Source organism: Pseudophryne corroboree, chromosome 6, assembly GCF_028390025.1.
Source record: "Pseudophryne corroboree isolate aPseCor3 chromosome 6, aPseCor3.hap2, whole genome shotgun sequence".
NCBI lineage: Eukaryota > Metazoa > Chordata > Amphibia > Anura > Myobatrachidae > Pseudophryne > Pseudophryne corroboree.
Window position 1 is genome coordinate 425320439 of NC_086449.1, and position 21298 is coordinate 425341736.

General features: G+C 46.0%; 1 protein-coding gene across 1 annotated transcript in view; it reads right to left on the reverse strand.

Annotated features, from left to right (window-relative positions):
- Window positions 1-21298, reverse strand: part of SLC26A5 (solute carrier family 26 member 5) — a 136763-nt gene that overhangs the window by 102087 nt on the left and 13378 nt on the right. The window contains exons 3-4 of the mRNA XM_063927010.1: window positions 15965-16104; window positions 1807-1917 (exon numbers count right to left, since the gene is read on the reverse strand). Coding sequence (XP_063783080.1) covers window positions 1807-1917; window positions 15965-16104 — 251 coding nt within the window. The remainder of the gene's footprint in view (window positions 1-1806; window positions 1918-15964; window positions 16105-21298) is intronic.

Consider the following 21298-nt stretch of genomic DNA (forward strand, 5'->3'; position numbering starts at 1 on the left):
TTAACCCCTTCTCTGCTGTGCACCAGGTCCCTCCAGTACCATCTTGCCTACTGTAATCGGGGGTGGGGGGATATACTGACTGACTGGGCTCCATTGTTTAAGGAAGAGGAACGCCAAATCAGTTTAAGGCTTAGGGCCCCATTAAGTCTAAATCTGCCTCTGGTCCAGTGGATGTATTACGGAAGTGTCTCAGGCATGTCAATGCAGGCAGCTGCGTTCTAAGATACAAAGCTGCAGGCCTAGGAGGCCATAGTTAGATAGGCCACAAGGCTGGTGAAAGTTTTGATGTCCTGATAACCACACAGATGCTAAAAGTGGGCACATCAGTCCTTGCATATTGGGCCACACAACAGGAGCGAAGGGAAGGAGATAACAGTAACATTCGCATACAGTCACAGATGTGTGACCACCAACTGATACGACTCAGAATAAAGACCCACTGTGTGGCATACATGACTAGCCTCATCAAAAATTCTTTAATACCATCTATCCTTTCATATGCTCTGCATACTCTCTCACAAAGTAGACTGTCTGCCATGCCATCCCTACTCCCTACATTAATGTTACCATTCCTTTTTTTTTATTATAGAAAACTGGTCAATTATGAAGGCTACTTACCATGTCTGCTGATAAGCTATTGACTATACCTCTTTGATATAGCACGTCTTTCTATACCTACTGACCTTCTATAGACAGTAAGAAAAACCCTGAGTGGTGAGCAGGAAAGGAGTGCTTCAACAAAGGATTCAAGACACTCCTTATTCCTTAGATAAGAGGACTTCCAGACTATTTATTTTTAATATGGACTGGAAGGAAACCACCCACAATAAAGAACACTTATCTACTGTAATCTGTTGTTGGGGTAAATGTATGCCATAAACCACTAAAGTGGCACTTAAAAAGTACTTTGAAAACACCTCTTGGTATGCTTGCCAATTAATAACATCATCATTACTCTATTCTAACTGCACTTGTTATACAGATTCCTACCAAAATGGGCGTCTTTCTGTATCAGCAGTGACTAAAACAGTAAGTTGTCCCTCTTATCAGTGGCTTCCTCCCTAGCAGCTGCCAGCTCATTTTCCTGGTGAAATTGCCGATTAGCTATCACAGGTCTGCCTCATTACACGCCAATATGCCTGTATTTTATCTAGAGAGCATTGTCTGCCCTTATAAAAAAGACATTTGTTTTAATCTGTTGTGCCTGGTACATTACTCAATCCGCTGCTATGTTGACTAAGGTAGATATGAAAAACACATCACTTCATTCCATCTGAGTCATTCTCACAAAACATTTTAAATAAATTTCCGCACTACAGCATTATGAAAGCAGCCCTGCAAATTGTGCTCCTTTAATATACCTAGACAGATGCATACATTTACAGCAGAAAGATAGAGGAGAATATTAATGAGGAAATGAACAAAAGGCTAATGATGTAAACATACATTATGGTGCCGATTCTGAGATAGGAGGAAAGAAAAAAAAAGCAAGACACGTTGTTTCTGGGACAAACCATGTTGCAATGCAAGTAGTGCAAATTCATGTATTCTCTTTGCATGCAGGGTAAATACTGGCTGATTTGCATGTAGCCACAAATGCTGGTTGGCTTTATCTTTAGACTGCAATTTAGATTTCACTTTGGACACCCCTCTCACTAAAGTTCTGCACATTTAAAATTTACCCCACCTGTAGTGCAGTATGGTTTTGCCCAGGTGCACAGTTACTTGCCATTTTTGCTTTACCCCTATAGTTGGAGTCCACTACAGTGAACATACATCTAAGATTTACATGAAAGCACATAGTACCTATTGAGATGTGTCTTGATGTACCAAAGAAAGTGTACAGGAACACTGGATAAAATGATGAATACAATCCAAATACTGGCGGGACAGCTGCCAGCAAGGCATAGGCTAAACCTGAAAAACAGAAAGTAAGTAGGACATGTTATGTAAACAACCACAAATATACTTACAGGTTATCTAACAAACTGTTTAGAGTTGCTTTTTTTTTTTTAGCCAAGGTGTGTCACCTACTGAGTAATGTCACCTCTAAAGGCCCGTATTCACGGGCCGATGTGGGAGAGATGTGTGCTGAGCGAACCGCACAGCACACATCTCTCCCACCGCTCAGCACAGCGCAATGTGTGCTGAGCGTGCGGGGGGAGACGGGGGCGCTCATTTCACCCAGCGGGTGAAATGAGCGACCCACCAGCGATAGCGATGCGCGGGGCTGCGCATCGCTATCGCTGTAGGGGGTACACACGGAGCGATCATGCTTAAAATCTAAGCAATCTAGTCAGATTGCTTAGATTATCGCTCCGTGAGTACCCCCCTTAAGAGTTATTCTTAAGCCAGTAAAGTGGAACCACCCAACGCTCTATATAGTGCTGCAAAATAACATAAATGGAACAAGATGGAATTCTTGCAAAAAACAACAATTATATAAACTGTTAAATTATACATTTGTAGTTCAGTTACAAAAAAAAAACAAAAAGCAGATAAAAAACAAAACTAGCTAAGATCAGAAAAAGAAAAATGGGAGGTCATTTGGTACCGTCATACGATCAGATGGTAATAATGTAAGAGAAAGTATAATTTTGTTTCAGTGGCAATACAGTGACATTTTCCTATTATATTTAATTTCCTGTTACAATGTTATTCTTAATGATGGAGTTTCTGATTCAGTATAGCACATTGGTATAGCAGTAAGTAGTCTATTAAACCAGTAACTAAGAAGGCTGTCCATTGACAATTAGAAGTAGCACCCTGTTCTTTAAGTACAGTGGTAGACAAGTAACTTATGCCCATATAAAGAGATACACTAAAGTACAGTTTTCCCAAACTGATTGTCGCTTTAATGTGCGATTTGTAATTAGAGTGATTTAGCAAAGGCCAGAAAACTTTACTTACTACTGCAAATCATCGCTCTTTGTAATTTAGAAAAAAAAAAGTAAAGTAAATCTCGTGAGCTAGCTGAAAGCACATGCTGTTTGCTCTATCTTACCTGCCAAAATTAGGGAACAACTATTAAAAAGGGGGGGGGAGGGGGGGGGGGGGGACACAATAAAAACCTCCCATCTGACCAGGGCAGTGCTGTAAGAATATAGGGGGTGATTCCGACTTGATCGTAGCTGTGCTAAATTTAGCACAGCTATGATCAGGAACACAGACATGCTGGGGAGACACCCAGCACAGGGCTAGCCTACCCCGCATGTCAGTCCCTGCCCCGTTGCTGAAGTACAAAAGCATGCTTTTGCACTTCAGGAGTAGCTCTGCGTGTGACGTCACTCAGCCTCTGCGGACCGCCCCCCGCACAGTCCGGCCACGCCCACAAAACAGCAGCCAAATGCCGCCGTGCTGGCCCCTCTTACCCAGCGACCGCCTCTGCCTGTCAATCAGGCAGGGGCGATCGCTAGACAATGACAGCCGTCAGCTGTCAGCCATGCGCCGGTGCGCAGATGAGCAATTCTGACCTGATCGCTGCCCTGCGAAGAACTGCAGCGAGCGATCAGGTCAGAATGACCCCCATAGTGCACACATTTTTGACACTACAAATGCCAGCACATGGGGGTTCTTGCAAGGTGGCACTTTTATAATTACAAGTATCAGCGTGCACATAGGCACAAGTGCATAAACGATCACTAGAAGTAACGGGAATGTGTTGCACTGATAAAAAGAAAACAAAATACTTGCCCCGACCATACATGATGTCCCCAATGTAAGTGCCATTGGGCACTGGGTTGTAAACGATGTTGACCATGTCAACATTCATCATTTCAACATTCATCATTTACACAGTGATAAAATGGCAACATGTTACAATGCCAGCATATCGTTTCTGGCGTCCCAGAGGTGACTTACATTCTTGTGGCGGCTGCAGACGTTTCAGAGGTATCATCCAGGTCCTGAGGTCACATGATTGTCACTCCCGGTTCAGACCTCTGATACTCTGGCATTCCAGTAAGTACTTCTCTGCTATCCTTAAACCAAGTTCCTATACCAAGCCCTTCCTCTAGTGCCTAACACTAACCTCACTCCTCAGCAGCCTGACCCACCCGCCCGCATCCTAAACCCAATGTCCACATTCTAACAATAAAGACATGTCAAAAATGTTGGTAATACCGCACCGATCTATCGATTATCAAATAGATTTAGAACCAATGATAGACAATATTAGGGAGAGCCCCTGATTTGTGTCAAATTGGCGGTGCGCCCGGAGACAGTGGGTAAAATAAGAATTTACTCACCGGTAATTCTATTTCTCGTAGTCCGTAGTGGATGCTGGGACTCCGTAAGGACCATGGGGAATAGCGGCTCCGCAGGAGACTGGGCACAACTATAAAGAAAGCTTTAGACTACTGGTGTGCACTGGCTCCTCCCACTATGACCCTCCTCCAGACTTCAGTTAGGATACCGTGCCCGGAAGAGCTGACACAATAAGGAAGGATTTTGAATCCCGGGTAAGACTCATACCAGCCACACCAATCACACCGTATAACTCGTGATACAATACCCAGTTAACAGTATGATAACAACTGAGCCTCTCAACAGATGGCTCAACAATAACCCTTTAGTTAAACAATAACTATATACAAGTATTGCAGACAATCCGCACTTGGGATGGGCGCCCAGCATCCACTACGGACTACGAGAAATAGAATTACCGGTGAGTAAATTCTTATTTTCTTTGACGTCCTAAGTGGATGCTGGGACTCCGTAAGGACCATGGGGATTATACCAAAGCTCCCAAACGGGCGGGAGAGTGCGGATGACTCTGCAGCACCGAATGGGCAAACTCAAGGTCCTCCTCAGCCAGGGTGTCAAACTTGTAGAATTTAGCAAATCTGTTTCACCCCGACCAAGTAGCTGCTCGGCAAAGTTGTAGAGCCGAGACCCCTCGGGCAGCCGCCCAAGAAGAGCCCACCTTCCTCGTGGAATGGGCTTTCACTGATTTAGGATACGGCAGTCCAGCCGCAGAATGTGCAAGCTGAATCGTACTACAGATCCAGCGAGCAATAGTCTGCTTTGAAGCAGGTGCACCCAACTTGTTGGGCGCATACAGGAGAAATAGGGAGTCAGTCTTTCTGACTCCAGCTGTCCTGGAAACATAAATTTTCAGGGCCCTGACTACGTCCAACAACTTGGAAGCCTCCAAGTCTTTAGTAGCCGCAGGCACCACGATAGGTTGGTTCAGATGAAAGGCTGATACCACCTTAGGGAGAAATTGGGGACGAGTCCTCAATTCTGCCCTATCCATATGGAACATCAGATAAGGGCTTTTACATGACAAAGCCGCCAATTCTGATACACGCCTGGCCGAAGCCAAGGCCAACAACATGACCACTTTCCACGTGAGATATTTCAATTCCACGGTCTTAAGTGGCTCAAACCAATGTGACTTTAGGAAATCCAACACCACGTTGAGATCCCAAGGTGCCACTGGAGGCACAAAAGGGGGCTGAATATGCAGCACTACCTTAACAAAAGTTTGAACTTCAGGCAGTGAAGCCAGTTCTCTCTGGAAGAAAATCGATAGAGCCGAAATCTGGACCTTAATGGAACCCAATTTAAGGCCCATAGTCACCCCTGACTGTAGGAAGTGCAGGAAACGGCCCAACTGAAATTCTTCCGTTGGGGCCTTCCTGGCCTCACACCACGCAACATATTTTCGCCATATGCAGTGATAATGGTTTGCGGTTACTTCTTTCCTAGCTTTAATCAGCGTAGGAATGACTTCCTCCGGAATGCCCTTTTCCTTCAGGATCCGGTGTTCAACCGCCATGCCGTCAAACGCAGCCGCGGTAAGTCTTGGAACAGACAGGGCCCCTGCTGCAGCAGGTCCTGTCTGAGCGGTAGAGGCCATGGGTCCTCTGAGATCATTTCTTGAAGTTCCGGGTACCAAGCTCTTCTTGGCCAATCCGGAACAATGAGTATAGTTCTTACTCCTCTTCTCCTTATTATCCTCAGTACCTTTGGTATGAGAGGAAGAGGAGGGAACACATAAACCGAGCAGTACACCCACGGTGTCACTAGAGCGTCCACAGCTATCGCCTGCGGGTCTCTTGACCTGGCGCAATACTTTTCTAGCTTTTTGTTTAGGCGGGACGCCATCATGTCCACCTGTGGCCTTTCCCAACGGTTTACAATCATTTGAAAGACTTCTGGATGAAGTCCCCACTCTCCCGGGTGGAGGTCGTGCCTGCTGAGGAAGTCTGCTTCCCAGTTGTCCACTCCCGGAATGAACACTGCTGACAGTGCTAACACGTGATTTTCCGCCCATCGGAGAATCCTTGTGGCTTCTGCCATCGCCGTCCTGCTTCTCGTGCCGCCCTGTCGGTTTACATGGGCGACCGCCGTGATGTTGTCTGACTGGATCAGTACCGGCTGGTTTTGAAGCAGGGGTTTTGCCTGACTTAGGGCATTGCAAATGGCCCTTAGTTCCAGAATATTTATGTGCAGGGAAGTCTCCTGACTTGACCATAGTCCTTGGAAGTTTCTTCCCTGTGTGACTGCCCCCAGCCTCGAAGGCTGGCATCCGTGGTCACCAGGACCCAGTCCTGTATGCTGAATCTGCGGCCCTCTTGAAGATGAGCACTCTGCAGCCACCACAGCAGAGACACCCTTGTCCTTGGAGACAGGGTTATCAGCCGATGCATCTGAAGATGCGATCCGGACCACTTGTCCAACAGGTCCTACTGAAAGGTTCTTGCATGGAACCTGCCGAATGGAATTGCTTCGTAGGAAGCTACCATCTTTCCCAGGATCCGCGTGCAGTGATGCACCGACACCTGTTTTGGTTTTAGGAGGCCTCTGACTAGAGATGACAGCTCCTTGGCCTTCTCCTCCGGGAGAAACACTCTTTCGAAGGAGTATCATCATTTCGGCCATTACCTTGGTAAAGACCCTCGGAGCCGTGGATAGACCAAACGGCAACGTCTGGAATTGGTAATGACAATCCTGTACCACAAATCTGAGGTACTCCTGGTGAGGATGGTAAATGGGGACATGCAGGTAAGCATCCTTGATGTCCAGTGATACCATGTAATCCCCCTCGTCCAGGCTTGCAATACCCGCCCTGAGCGATTCCATCTTGAACTTTAATTTTTTTATATATGTGTTCAAGGATTTCAAATTTAAAATGGGTCTCACCGAACCGTCCGGTTTCGGTACCACAAACATTGTGGAATAGTAACCCCGTCCTTGTTGAAGTAGGGGCACCTTTACTATCACCTGTTGTGAATACAGCTTGTGAATTGCCTGTAACACTGCCTCCCTGCCTGAGGGAGTGGTTGGTACGGCAGATTTGAGGAAACGGCAGGGGAAGGGGGGGGGGAGACGTCTCGAATTCCAGCTTGTACCCCTGAGATACTACTTGAAAGATCCAGGGATCCACCCGTGAGCGAGCCCACTGATTGCTGAAATATTTGAGACGGGCCCCCACCGTACCTGGCTCCGCCTGTGGAGCCCCAGCTTCATGCTGTGGACTTAGAGGAAGCGGGGGAGGACTTTTGCTCCTGGGAACTGGCTGTATGCTGCAGCTTTTTCCCTCTACCTCTGGGCAGAAAGGACGCGCCCTTAACCCGCTTGCCCCTATTGGGCCGAAAGGACTGTACCTGATAATACGGTGCTTTCTTTGGCTGTGAGGGAACATGGGGTAAAAATGTAGACTTCCCAGCTGTTGCTGTGGAAATGAGGTCCGAGAGACCATCCCCGAACAACTCCTCACCCTTATAAGGCAGAACTTCCATGTGCCTTTTAGAATCTGCATCTCCTGTCCACTGCCGAGTCCATAACCCTCTCCTGGCAGAAATGGACATTGCACTTATTTTAGATGCCAGCCGGCAAATATCCCTCTGTGCATCCCTCATGTATAAAAGTGCGTCTTTAATATGCTCTACGGTTAGCAATATAGTGTCCCTGTCTAGGGTATCAATATTTTCAGACAGGGAATCTGACCACGCAGCTGCAGCACTGCACATCCATGCTGAAGCAATAGCTGGTCTCAGTATCACACCTGTGTGTGTATATATAGACTTCAGGATAGCCTCCTGCTTTCTATCAGCAGATTCCTTCAGGGCGGCCGTATCCGGAGACGGTAGTGCCACCTTCTTTGACAAGCGTGTGAGCGCTTTATCCACCCTAGGGGATGTATCCCAACGTGACCTATCCTCTGGCGGGAAAGGGTACGCCATTAGTAACCTCTTAGAAATTACCAGTTTCTTATCAGGGGAAGCCCACGCTTCTTCACACACTTCATTTAACTCTTCAGATGGAGGAAAAGCTACTGGTAGTTTTTTCTCTCCAAACATAATACCCTTTTTTGTGGTACCGGGGGTAACATCAGAAATGTGCAACACATTTTTCATTGCCTCAATCATGTAACGTGTGGCCCTACTGGAAGTTACATTAGTCTCATCGTTGTCGACACTGGAGTCAGTATCCGTGTCGACATCTGTGTCTGCCATCTGAGGTAGCGGGCGTTTTAGAGCCCCTGATGGCTTTTGAGACGCCTGGGCAGGCACAGGCTGAGAAGTCGGCTGTCCCACATTTGGTATGTCGTCAAACCTTTTATGCAAGGAGTCGACACTGTCGCGTAATTCCTTCCACAGCACCATCCACTCAGGTGTCGACCCCGCAGGGGGTGACATCACATTTATAGGCATCTGCTCCGCCTCCACATAAGCCTCCTCATCAAACATGTCGACACAGCCGTACCGACACACCGCACACACACACAGGGAATGCTCTGACAGAGGACAGGACCCCACAAAGCCCTTTGGGGAGACAGAGAGAGAGTATGCCAGCACACACCAGAGCGCTATATAAACACAGGGATCCCACTATAAATAAGTGTTTTTCCCTTATAGCTGCTTATATTATATATATATATATATATATATATATATATATATATATATATATATATATATATACATACTGCGCCTAAATTTAGTGCCCCCCCTCTCTTTTTTACCCTTCTGTAGCTTGTACACTGCAGGGGAGAGCCAGGGAGCGTCCTTCCAGCGGAGCTGTGAGGGAAAAATGGCGCCAGTGTGCTGAGGGAGATGGCCCCGCCCCTTTTCCGGCGGACGTCTCCCGCTTTTTCTGGAATTCTGGCAGGGGTATTTTTACACCTATATAGCCTTCCTGACTATATATGGTGTAGATTTGCCAGCCAAGGTGTCTTATATTGCCCTCAGGGCGCCCCCCCCAGCGCCCTGCACCCATCAGTGACCGGAGTGTGAGGTGTGCATGAGGAACAATGGCGCACAGCTGCAGTGCTGTGCGCTACCTTGTTGAAGACTGAAGTCTTCTGCCGCCGATTTTCCGGAACACTTCTTGCTTCTGGCTCTGTAAGGGGGCCGGCGGCGCGGCTCCGGGAACGAACACCAAGGTCGGGTCCTGCGGTCGATCCCTCTGGAGCTAATGGTGTCCAGTAGCCTAAGAAGCCCAAACTACCACCAGTCAGGTAGGTTCGCTTCTTCTCCCCTTAGTCCCTCGCTGCAGTGAGTCTGTTGCCAGCAGATCTCACTGTAAAATAAAAAACCTAAAATATACTTTCTTTCTAGGAGCTCAGGGGAGCCCCTAGTGTGCATCCAGCTCAGCCGGGCACAAGATTCTAACTGAAGTCTGGAGGAGGGTCATAGTGGGAGGAGCCAGTGCACACCAGTAGTCTAAAGCTTTCTTTATAGTTGTGCCCAGTCTCCTGCGGAGCCGCTATTCCCCATGGTCCTTACGGAGTCCCAGCATCCACTTAGGACGTCAGAGAAACAGTATGAACAAAAAGAAAAAGAAGACTCTTGTGTGGGCGCAATCTTGAAACTTGTTAATAGTGGTTAAATAAGAATTAAGATTAAAATCAATAAGCTTTAATAAGTATCATTAAACATAATGTTTGTCTGTCCCAATGGATTCACCTTAATAAATTTCCTCTTTTTTAATGATACTTATTAAGCTTATTGATATTAATTTTAATTCTGATTTAACCACTATTATTAACTAGTTTCAAGAGCGCGCCCACACAAGAGAGTCTTCTTTTTTCTTTTTCTTCATAATATTGACATGTCACCTGTCAACAGTCTCAGAATATCGTCACATTGCATGTTGACAATTTAACAATGCTGACATAAATAAGATTTTACTTACCGATAAATCTATTTCTCGGAGTCCGTAGTGGATGCTGGGGTTCCTGAAAGGACCATGGGGAATAGCGGCTCCGCAGGAGACAGGGCACAAAAAGTAAAGCTTTTCCGATCAGGTGGTGTGCACTGGCTCCTCCCCCTATGACCCTCCTCCAGACTCCAGTTAGGTACTGTGCCCGGACGAGCGTACACAATAAGGGAGGATTTTGAATCCCGGGTAAGACTCATACCAGCCACACCAATCACACCGTACAACTTGTGATCTAAACCCAGTTAACAGTATGATAACAGCGGAGCCTCTGAAAGATGGCTTCCTTTAACAATAACCCGAATTAGTTAACAATAACTATGTACAACTTATGCAGATAATCCGCACTTGGGATGGGCGCCCAGCATCCACTACGGACTCCGAGAAATAGATTTATCGGTAAGTAAAATCTTATTTTCTCTATCGTCCTAGTGGATGCTGGGGTTCCTGAAAGGACCATGGGGATTATACCAAAGCTCCCAAACGGGCGGGAGAGTGCGGATGACTCTGCAGCACCGAATGAGAGAACTCCAGGTCCTCCTTAGCCAGAGTATCAAATTTGTAAAATTTTACAAACGTGTTCTCCCCTGACCACGTAGCTGCTCGGCAAAGTTGTAATGCCGAGACCCCTCGGGCAGCCGCCCAAGATGAGCCCACCTTCCTTGTGGAGTGGGCCTTTACAGATTTAGGCTGTGGCAAGCCTGCCACAGAATGTGCAAGTTGGATTGTGCTACAGATCCAACGAGCAATCGTCTGCTTAGACGCAGGAGCACCCATCTTGTTGGGTGCATACAATATAAACAACGAGTCAGATTTTCTGACTCCAGCTGTCCTTGCAATATATATTTTTAATGCTCTGACAACGTCCAGTAACTTGGAGTCCTCCAAGTCACTTGTAGCCGCAGGCACTACAATAGGCTGGTTCAGATGAAATGCTGACACCACCTTAGGGAGAAAATGCGGACGAGTTCGCAGTTCTGCCCTGTCCGAATGGAAAATCAGATATGGGCTTTTGTAAGATAAAGCTGCCAATTCTGACACTCTCCTGGCAGAAGCCAGGGCTAGAAGCATGGTCACTTTCCATGTGAGATATTTCAAATCCACCTTTTTTAGTGGTTCAAACCAATGAGATTTTAGGAAGTCCAAAACCACATTTAGATCCCACGGTGCCACTGGAGGCACCACAGGAGGCTGTATATGCAGCACTCCCTTAACAAAGGTCTGGACTTCAGGGACTGAAGCCAATTCTTTTTGAAAGAAAATCGACAGGGCCGAAATTTGAACCTTAATAGATCCCAATTTGAGACCCATTGACAATCCTGATTGCAGGAAATGTAGGAATCGACCCAGTTGAAATTCCTCCGTCGGAGCACTCCGATCTTCGCACCACGCAACATATTTTCGCCAAATTCGGTGATAATGTTGCACGGTTACTTCCTTCCTTGCTTTAATCAAAGTAGGAATGACTTCTTCCGGCATGCCTCTTTCCTTTAGGATCCGGCGTTCAACCGCCATGCCGTCAAACGCAGCCGCGGTAAGTCTTGAAACAGACAGGGACCCTGCTGAAGCAAGTCCCTCCTTAGAGGTAGAGGCCACGGATCTTCCGTGATCATCTCTTGAAGTTCCGGGTACCAAGTCCTCCTTGGCCAATCCGGAACCACTAGTATCGTTCTTACGCCTCTTTGCCGTATAATTCTCAATACTTTTGGTATGAGAGGCAGAGGAGGAAACACATACACCGACTGGTACACCCAAGGCGTTACCAGCGCGTCCACAGCTATTGCCTGCGGATCTCTTGACCTGGCGCAATACCTGTCCAGTTTTTTGTTGAGGCGAGACGCCATCATGTCCACCATTGGTCTTTCCCAACGGGTTACCAGCATGTGGAAGACTTCTGGATGAAGTCCCCACTCTCCCGGGTGAAGATCGTGTCTGCTGAGGAAGTCTGCTTCCCAGTTGTCCACTCCCGGGATGAACACTGCTGACAGTGCTATCACATGATTCTCTGCCCAGCGAAGAATCCTTGCAGCTTCTGCCATTGCCCTCCTGCTTCTTGTGCCGCCCTGTCTGTTCACATGGGCGACTGCCGTGATGTTGTCCGACTGGATCAATACCGGTTTTCCCTGAAGCAGAGGTTCTGCCTGGTTTAGAGCATTGTATATTGCTCTTAGTTCCAGAATGTTTATGTGAAGAGACGTTTCCAGGCTCGTCCATACTCCCTGGAAGTTTCTTCCTTGTGTGACTGCTCCCCAGCCTCTCAGGCTGGCGTCCGTGGTCACCAGGATCCAATCCTGTATGCCGAATCTGCGGCCCTCCAATAGATGAGCACTCTGCAACCACCACAGAAGAGACACCCTTGTCCTTGGAGACAGGGTTATCCGTAGGTGCATCTGAAGATGCGACCCTGACCATTTGTCCAACAGATCCCTTTGGAAAATTCTTGCGTGGAATCTGCCGAATGGAATCGCTTCGTAAGAAGCCACCATTTTTCCCAGGACTCTTGTGCATTGATGTACAGACACCTTTCCTGGTTTTAGGAGGTTCCTGACAAGCTCGGATAACTCCTTGGCTTTTTCCTCCGGGAGAAAAACCTTTTTCTGAACCGTGTCCAGAATCATCCCTAGGAACAGCAGACGAGTTGTCGGCATTAACTGGGATTTTGGAATATTCAGAATCCACCCGTGCTGTTTTAGCACTTCTTGAGACAGTGCTAATCCCATCTCTAGCTGTTCTCTGGACCTCGCCCTTATTAGGAGATCGTCCAAGTATGGGATAATTAATACGCCTTTTCTTCGAAGAAGAATCATCATCTCGGCCATTACCTTTGTAAAGATCCGAGGTGCCGTGGACAATCCGAACGGCAGCGTCTGAAACTGATAGTGACAGTTTTGTACAACGAACCTGAGGTACCCCTGGTGTGAGGGGTAAATTGGAACGTGGAGATACGCATCCTTGATGTCCAAGGATACCATAAAGTTCCCCTCTTCCAGGTTCGCTATCACTGCTCTGAGTGACTCCATTTTGAACTTGAACTTCTTTATGTACAGGTTCAAGGACTTCAGATTTAGAATAGGCCTTACCGAGCCATCCGGCTTCGGTACCACAAAAAGAGTGGAATAATACCCCTTCCCTTGTTGCAGAAGAGGTACCTTGACTATCACCTGCTGAGAGTACAGCTTGTGAATGGCTTCCAACACCGTCTCCCTTTCGGAGGGGGACGTTGGTAAAGCAGACCTCAGGAAACGGCGAGGTGGATCTGTCTCTAATTCCAACCTGTATCCCTGAGATATTATCTGCAGGATCCAGGGATCTACTTGCGAGTGAGCCCACTGCGCGCTGTAATTTTTGAGACGACCGCCCACCGTCCCCGAGTCCGCTTGAGAAGCCCCAGCGTCATGCTGAGGCTTTTGTAGAAGCCGGGGAGGGCTTCTGATCCTGGGAAGGAGCTGCGTGTTGCTGTCTCTTCCCTCGACCTTTGCCTCGTGGCAAATATGAATAGCCCTTTGCTCTCTTATTTTTAAAGGAACGAAAGGGCTGCGGTTGAAAAGTCGGTGCCTTTTTCTGTTGGGGAGTGACTTGAGGTAGAAAGGTGGATTTCCCGGCTGTAGCCGTGGCCACCAAATCTGATAGACCGACTCCAAATAACTCCTCCCCCTTATACGGCAAAACTTCCATATGCCGTTTTGAATCCGCATCGCCTGTCCACTGTCGCGTCCATAAAGCTCTTCTGGCCGAAATGGACATAGCACTTACCCGTGATGCCAGTGTGCATATATCCCTCTGTGCATCACGCATATAAAGAAATGCATCCTTTATTTGTTCTAACGACAGTAGAATATTGTCCCTGTCCAGGGTATCAATATTTTCAATCAGGGATTCTGACCAAACTACCCCCGCACTGCCCATCCAGGCAGTTGCTACAGCTGGTCGTAGTATAACACCTGCATGTGTGTATATACTTTTTTGGATATTTTCCATCCTCCTATCTGATGGATCTTTAAGTGCGGCCGTCTCAGGAGAGGGTAACGCCACTTGTTTAGATAAGCGTGTTAGCGCCTTGTCCACCCTAGGAGGTGTTTCCCAGCGCTCCCTAACCTCTGGCGGGAAAGGGTATAATGCCAATAATTTCTTTGAAATTATCAGCTTTTTATCAGGGGCAACCCACGCTTCATTACACACGTCATTTAGTTCTTCTGATTCAGGAAAAACTATAGGTAGTTTTTTCATACCCCACATAATACCCTGTTTAGTGGTACCTGTAGTATCAGCTAAATGTAACGCCTCCTTCATTGCCAAAATCATATAACGTGTGGCCCTACTGGAAAATACGGTTGATTCGTCACCGTCACCACTGGAGTCATCGCCTGTGTCTGGGTCTGTGTCGACCGACTGAGGCAAAGGGCGTTTCACAGCCCCTGACGGTGTTTGAGTCGCCTGGACAGGCACTAATTGATTGTCCGGCCGTCTCATGTCGTCAAACGACTGCTTTAGCGTGTTGACACTATCCCGTAGTTCCATAAATAAAGGCATCCATTCTGGTGTCGACCCCCTAGGAGGTGACATCCCCATATTTGGCAATTGCTCCGCCTCCACACCAATATCGTCCTCATACATGTCGACACACACGTACCGACGCACAGCAGACACACAGGGAATGCTCCTAATGAAGACAGGACCCACTAGCCCTTTGGGGAGACAGAGGGAGAGTTTGCCAGCACACACCAAAAGCGCTATATATATATCAGGGATAGCCTTATAATAAGTGCTCCCCTATAGCTGCTTTGTTATATAACAATATCGCCATAAATTTGCCCCCCCTCTCTGTTTTACCCTGTTTCTGTAGTGCAGTGCAGGGGAGAGACCTGGGAGCCGTCCTGACCAGCGGAGCTGTGAGAGGAAATGGCGCCGTGTGCTGAGGAGATAGGCCCCGCCCCTTTTCCGGCGGGCTCGTCTCCCGCTATTTTGAGAAATCAGGCAGGGGTTAAATATCTCCATATAGCCTCTAGGGCTATATGTGAGGTATTTTTAGCCTTTATAGGTACTCATTTTGCCTCCCAGGGCGCCCCCCTCCCAGCGCCCTGCACCCTCAGTGACTGCCGTGTGAAGTGTGCTGAGAGGAAAATGGCGCACAGCTGCAGTGCTGTGCGCTACCTTTAGAAGACTGCAGGAGTCTTCAGCCGCCGATTCTGGACCTCTTCTGTCTTCAGCATCTGCAAGGGGGCCGGCGGCGCGGCTCCGGTGACCATCCAGGCTGTACCTGTGATCGTCCCTCTGGAGCTTGATGTCCAGTAGCCAAGAAGCCAATCCATCCTGCACGCAGGTGAGTTGACTCCTTCTCCCCTCAGTCCCTCGCTGCAGTGATCCTGTTGCCAGCAGGAATCACTGTAACATAAAAAACCTAGCTAAACTTTCTCTAAGCAGCTCTTTAGGAGAGCCACCTAGATTGCACCCTTCTCGGCCGGGCACAAAAATCTAACTGGAGTCTGGAGGAGGGTCATAGGGGGAGGAGCCAGTGCACACCACCTGATCGGAAAAGCTTTACTTTTTGTGCCCTGTCTCCTGCGGAGCCGCTATTCCCCATGGTCCTTTCAGGAACCCCAGCATCCACTAGGACGATAGAGAAATAATGATGTGGTTATTGTGGACCTTTTGACTACATCCTTTCCAGCAGTGATTGAAAGCCATCACCTTTTTCCTGCATCTGCCTATATAATATTTCCCCAAAGGCGGCAATATCCTAAAAACTGGGGATGGGAAAAGTTCTAGTATATCTATAATAGAACACAACACCAACCTTGAGGCAGCTGCATTACTCCTGTGCTCAGTCCTGAAATGATGTCTCCTAGGAGATACTCCTTCACTGGGTAACGTGGCAGCCATTTCAGAATTGGGAGAAAGCTATACAGCTGAGACTTTGCCTTTTTAGCAGTACACCTGTAACACAGGATTCAAATGTATTAGCAGCATAGACGTACCCTGGCATTCCCTGTATGTCCTGAGCCACAGCAAAATGGAGTGTGAACTCTAGTATCTGGTGAGCGCTGGGACCATGTGCTCTATCAGCAGCTAAATAGCCACTTTGCCGTAAGAAAACCTTTCCATATGCAACATATAGTATTATCTGCATGCTAAACTCCAGCAAGCCCAGACTGCTTCACTCACAAACTACATTTTATTTCCAAACAACTAAAATGTTATAAACTAACGCGTTGGGTCGGCGCAAGGGATTCCGGTGCCGGGATGGTGCTCCGGCATTTCGATCAGTGTCGGAATTCCGGCGTCGGTATTTCGACTGCCGGGATCCCAACCGAATCCCACTGTCCCCACCTCAGAGTTTATCAGTTGTATGCAATAAACTGGCTTCTCTTTCTCTCAGCAATATTTATAGTAGCCAACGGCTTTATAGTAGGTAAGTAAACTATACACGTGTAACAGGAAATGTTATCTAATCTTACTTAGGTGCTGTGTACATATCTGCTTAATGCATAGTTATGTGACCAAGCAATAATCTACAGTAACATTTTCAATATCTAACAATGATTAGCAGATTGTACTATTGACAAATGACTAAAAAGTATACTGTCAGAATGCAATTAACCCAATGGAGGACTAGAACAGTCAACTATTCAAGTACTGTATAATTCTTTCATTATTGAATTCTTTTGACTGTTATCAGAAGCATTTTTTTAAACAATGGACTGACCATGTACCAGACAAATGCATCTCACAATGCCTTACCTTTTTTTTTATGTTTGTTTAATGCTTGGACATGAGGCCCAAGAGACAGTTACAATATACTGGGTACAGGCAAAAACCAAATGTTCCAAAAAGAGAGATTTTTTTCTATTTTTTTGCAGTGGCAGCCTTAGCAACCTCCGCTCACTCCATCTGACTGACAAATAGACGCCAGTGTGTATATACGGAAGTACAGTGCCCATTCTAGAACCCTGCTACTAATCAGTGAGGGAGGCATATTTTAATTTTTAAGGGCACAATTTAATACGTGATGTGTCGCTACAGTAGCTGTAGTGACACATCACATCTAAAATTTTGCCCTACCTTTCGCCATTTCTAAGAGAGAACCTGTGAGTGACCTCTTATTCACATCTGACTCCTGTAGGGAGACGTCACTGCTTTTATTTTGCTAGGGACTCTGGGATGCCTACATTGACCAAAAATGAGCTAAACCATTAGATTTTGTATGTAATAAATAGGTAAATGCAGGGATATGGGGGTGTTCTATTGTAATAAAGATGTTTTTCAATTCGGTGTACAAGCCCTGCAGGGCTCTGACTTCTATTGTGTGCTGGCACTTGGGGTTTACCAAGTACCAACATACAGTATGCCTGCAGCCCTAAAAATAGGGCATGACAGGACTTGTCAAGACCTGTAGTGCTTTTTAGACAAAGGTTTTGAATCAAATGATAATGTGATGAATGTAACCAAAATGGACAGTTTCGGAGGATAAATGTCCAATAGTGTCCTACTGGTGGTGCACCCAGGAGTCAGTGGGTAAACTGTATGAAAACAAGAGAGAAAAGACGACTCTTTTTTGGGTGCACTCTATTTCATTTGTAGGATTAAAACTTAGCATTTATTAAATATGTTTTATTATTCATGTATCTACCATTTAAAACTTACATGTATGAGAACAAACAAACTCACTAACATAGAACAGCCACCCAGTAAAAATGTGGCCAACATATAATAGCAGGACCCTCAATCTGGATAGTATGATCCAGAAGTCACATGTCACAGATAAATACATCAAAACAATGCAAGTTCTGTGTATTAAGGGTGTTTGCTTTGTGTAACAAAGATACGATTACCCCAGTACTGGAGGGTATTAGGTCATCCTCGGGAAGCCTATTCCATGAATATCTGAGGTTATTCTCCAGCAGTGGGAAGAGATTTTAATACCTCTAAGTTTGTAAGTACTTTTTTTTTTTTACAGGTATTCAGTAATAATATTGAGGATGACGTCCAATTGTACACTTACTTACTCAGAGTCCGTAAGGCCTTAATTCACCAGACAAGTATTCAGGGACAATAATGGTCCTAATTTATGGACCTTCTATTGTGAGTTAGGCAGCACTTACGTAGCTCAGGATCTATGTATATCTATGTTTTTATTCGTTGCCAACGTTGGCATATGGTTATATTGTAAATCTTCTGATAGATAGTAGGTGGGTTCCAAGGTGAAGACAGAGATAGAAAGACCAAATGGTGATGTTAGGCATAGAGTACGGAGACTGCATAAAGTGCAGTCCAATATTCAAATAGGGGAGCCAAACCAACTACCAGTGATGTTTAGCAGTATTTGCAGTGGCAGTGCGTACCTACTGTATGAACCTCAAGAAGTGTCCACCAAACCACCCCTCCTACCTCTCACAGGCATCACCACTTCCTATCCCCAAAAAGGCTCCTGCCAAACGTTGTGCCAGATACATGGACGCTTAAAGCAGGAAGCAACTTCAGAATGCAGCAACAAAATATGCGCAGAGTAATCCTGCGGTGCACCATGTTGCGGTGGCCAAGTACCAACAAAATAACCCCAAGGAGCACAGAGCAGCGCAGTCTCGACATGAACAACACAATCCAAGTAGAGAGGTGAGCACTTCCTTCGACGGTCAAGGCTCACTCAGGCATGGCGTATAACTTAAGTTCACATGGGATGAAGGAAATGGAAACCATAAATATCGAAGGTCTACCCACATGAAACTGGGCATATCAGCTAGTATCAGATAAGGGAACAGGGTAGCTCTAAGTTGCTGGTGGGTAGGAGCAATTGCAAACCACAACCTGCAGCACTAATAAGCCAATTAGAACAGAAACATACTTTTTAGATCCAGGCCCCTGTAGCCCTTAACTTGGCACAGGATATGTAAGTGCCCATTATTAATATTAATTTCTGCAGCACCAGCATACAGAGCTTTGCAGTACATATATACATACATACAGTGCCACCCTGATAGTTTGTGTGTGTACACCCATCTCTAGATTTCATACAACTTTTGGATACATGCATACATACATGAATCATAGCCAATTAGCCACCCAGATTGCAGCTTTCATAGATACCCTTAAAGATTTGAAGGTTATAATAATTTCTAATACAGCTAGTAATTTCATATACCAACTCTAAATAATTCTGTTAGATTTAATGCAAGAAGCGTGTCCTCTCCTTTACTGTATATTGATAGCTCAACATCCAGTGGCCTCTGACTAATTTAGGAGTGGCTGATTAAATAGTTTCCATGTTTGTAGCAGATAAGGAGCATGCGTGTATTTACGTATGTGCAGGTCATTACTTTTCCTCTGCAGGGTCTTACCTGAAGTAACCAACATACTTCCTCTATCACATGTATTAACGCATCTCAATTTAGGATATCTCCTGTTTGGTTTGACATATGGCTGGGCAATTTGCAACAGTCAATTGGTTTTCTGCAACGGTTCCCAAAGCTTTCCCTTATGTTTACCCGAGATAGCAGTGCACACATTGTATTTACTCACTGGTACAGTTCCAATACATGTTAATTATTTTTCAATATGCTGCCCAAATATTATAATTGATAGGGAATGGGGTCCCTTTTCTTAAGAAGATACCTTTAGGCTCTATTAGTACAAAGCCTAATGGTGATCCCTATACCATGGTCAAATGTGCCTTTTACCCAGTTATTATAATTGCCCAGCTTGGACTGCTCATATACACCTGATATACAAGTTCAACAGCTAGTAAAAAAAAACTGCAGCAAAAAGGATTGTTGTGGAGCGTGTACCTTGGTGGGGGCCGGATCACATTGGTCTCTGCTCTCTCTGTGACAGCGGACCCTGTCCTTTGTGCTTTCCTCAGTTCGGCACTCGGTCAGACATATTCTAATAGTGCCAGTTATACTGGTTGTGAGCTGCCTTTTGTCACACAGACAGCAGCGAATCAGAAAGAAAATACAGCTGTTTGTTAATTATTGCCAGTAAGTGGCAGGACTCCTCTATCAGTCCAGCACATGCAAGGTCAGCTCTGCCTACCTAAGGTATGAGGCAGGTTCCTCAGGCAGTGGGCCCACCCTACTCTCTGCACTGGGCCATTCATCAGACACTGCTCAAAATGGTCTGGGAGATGATAATTAATTGCTAGTCTGGTCAGTAGTGGGCCCCTTAGTCCTCAGGGGCCCTGATGTAAAGCACCTACTGCACCAATGGTAGTTCTGCCTCTAGAGGGTAGGGCCAGGTCAACTTGTTTCGTGTCATCATGGGCTCACCCTTCAAATTTGGTTTGGTCATAATGATACAAAAACAATACTAACTATCACTCAACAATATATTCACATTAAAAATAAAGTTCAAAAATAGCCCTCTATTGTGTACATCTTCAACACCCCCTACCCCTTGGTCATTTACACACTAAATGTCGATGAACATCTGTAGGCAAAGTGAAGTTTCACTGAATGTCCAGGTATATGGGTTATTTTTTAGCAGGAAACAGGTGAAGAAACGTTGCTCCTTCATATATAGCAGCAGGGCGCACCTCACTTGTGAATAAACATCACAAAACATACCCAGAAAGACTAAAAAATCTCAATATGTATAGTTGGAGCAGAGAAGGGAAAGGGGGGACATGATAGAAACTTTTAAATATATCAAGAGTTTTAACAAAGTTCAGGAGGGAAACATTCTTCAAATGAAGAGAAGTATCAGAACATGAGGACATGCACTGAGACTGGAGGGAGGGAGGTTCAGGAGAAATTTGAGGAAAAATTACTTTACAGGAAGGGTAGAGGACACGTGGAATAGTCTCCCATCAGAGGTGATAGAGGCTAAGACAGTGGAGCAATTTAAACATGCATGAGATAGACATAAGAATATCCTTACAAACAAATAATGATCAAATAAGGTTTGAGGTAAAAATCTGCTAAAAAAATGGGCAGACTAGATGGGCCAAGTGGTTCTTATCTGCCGTCAGTCCGCGGCTTCCTCAGTCAGTACACGGAGAGGTGATTCAGGTGGGGAAACGCGTTTTATGATCATTTTAATGACAGCTGGTGAGATATCACGCTGAACACGATCCTGAGAACCTCTAAAAAAACGTCTGGGAATCTTCTGAAACATCTCCAGATATGGCTTTATAAAA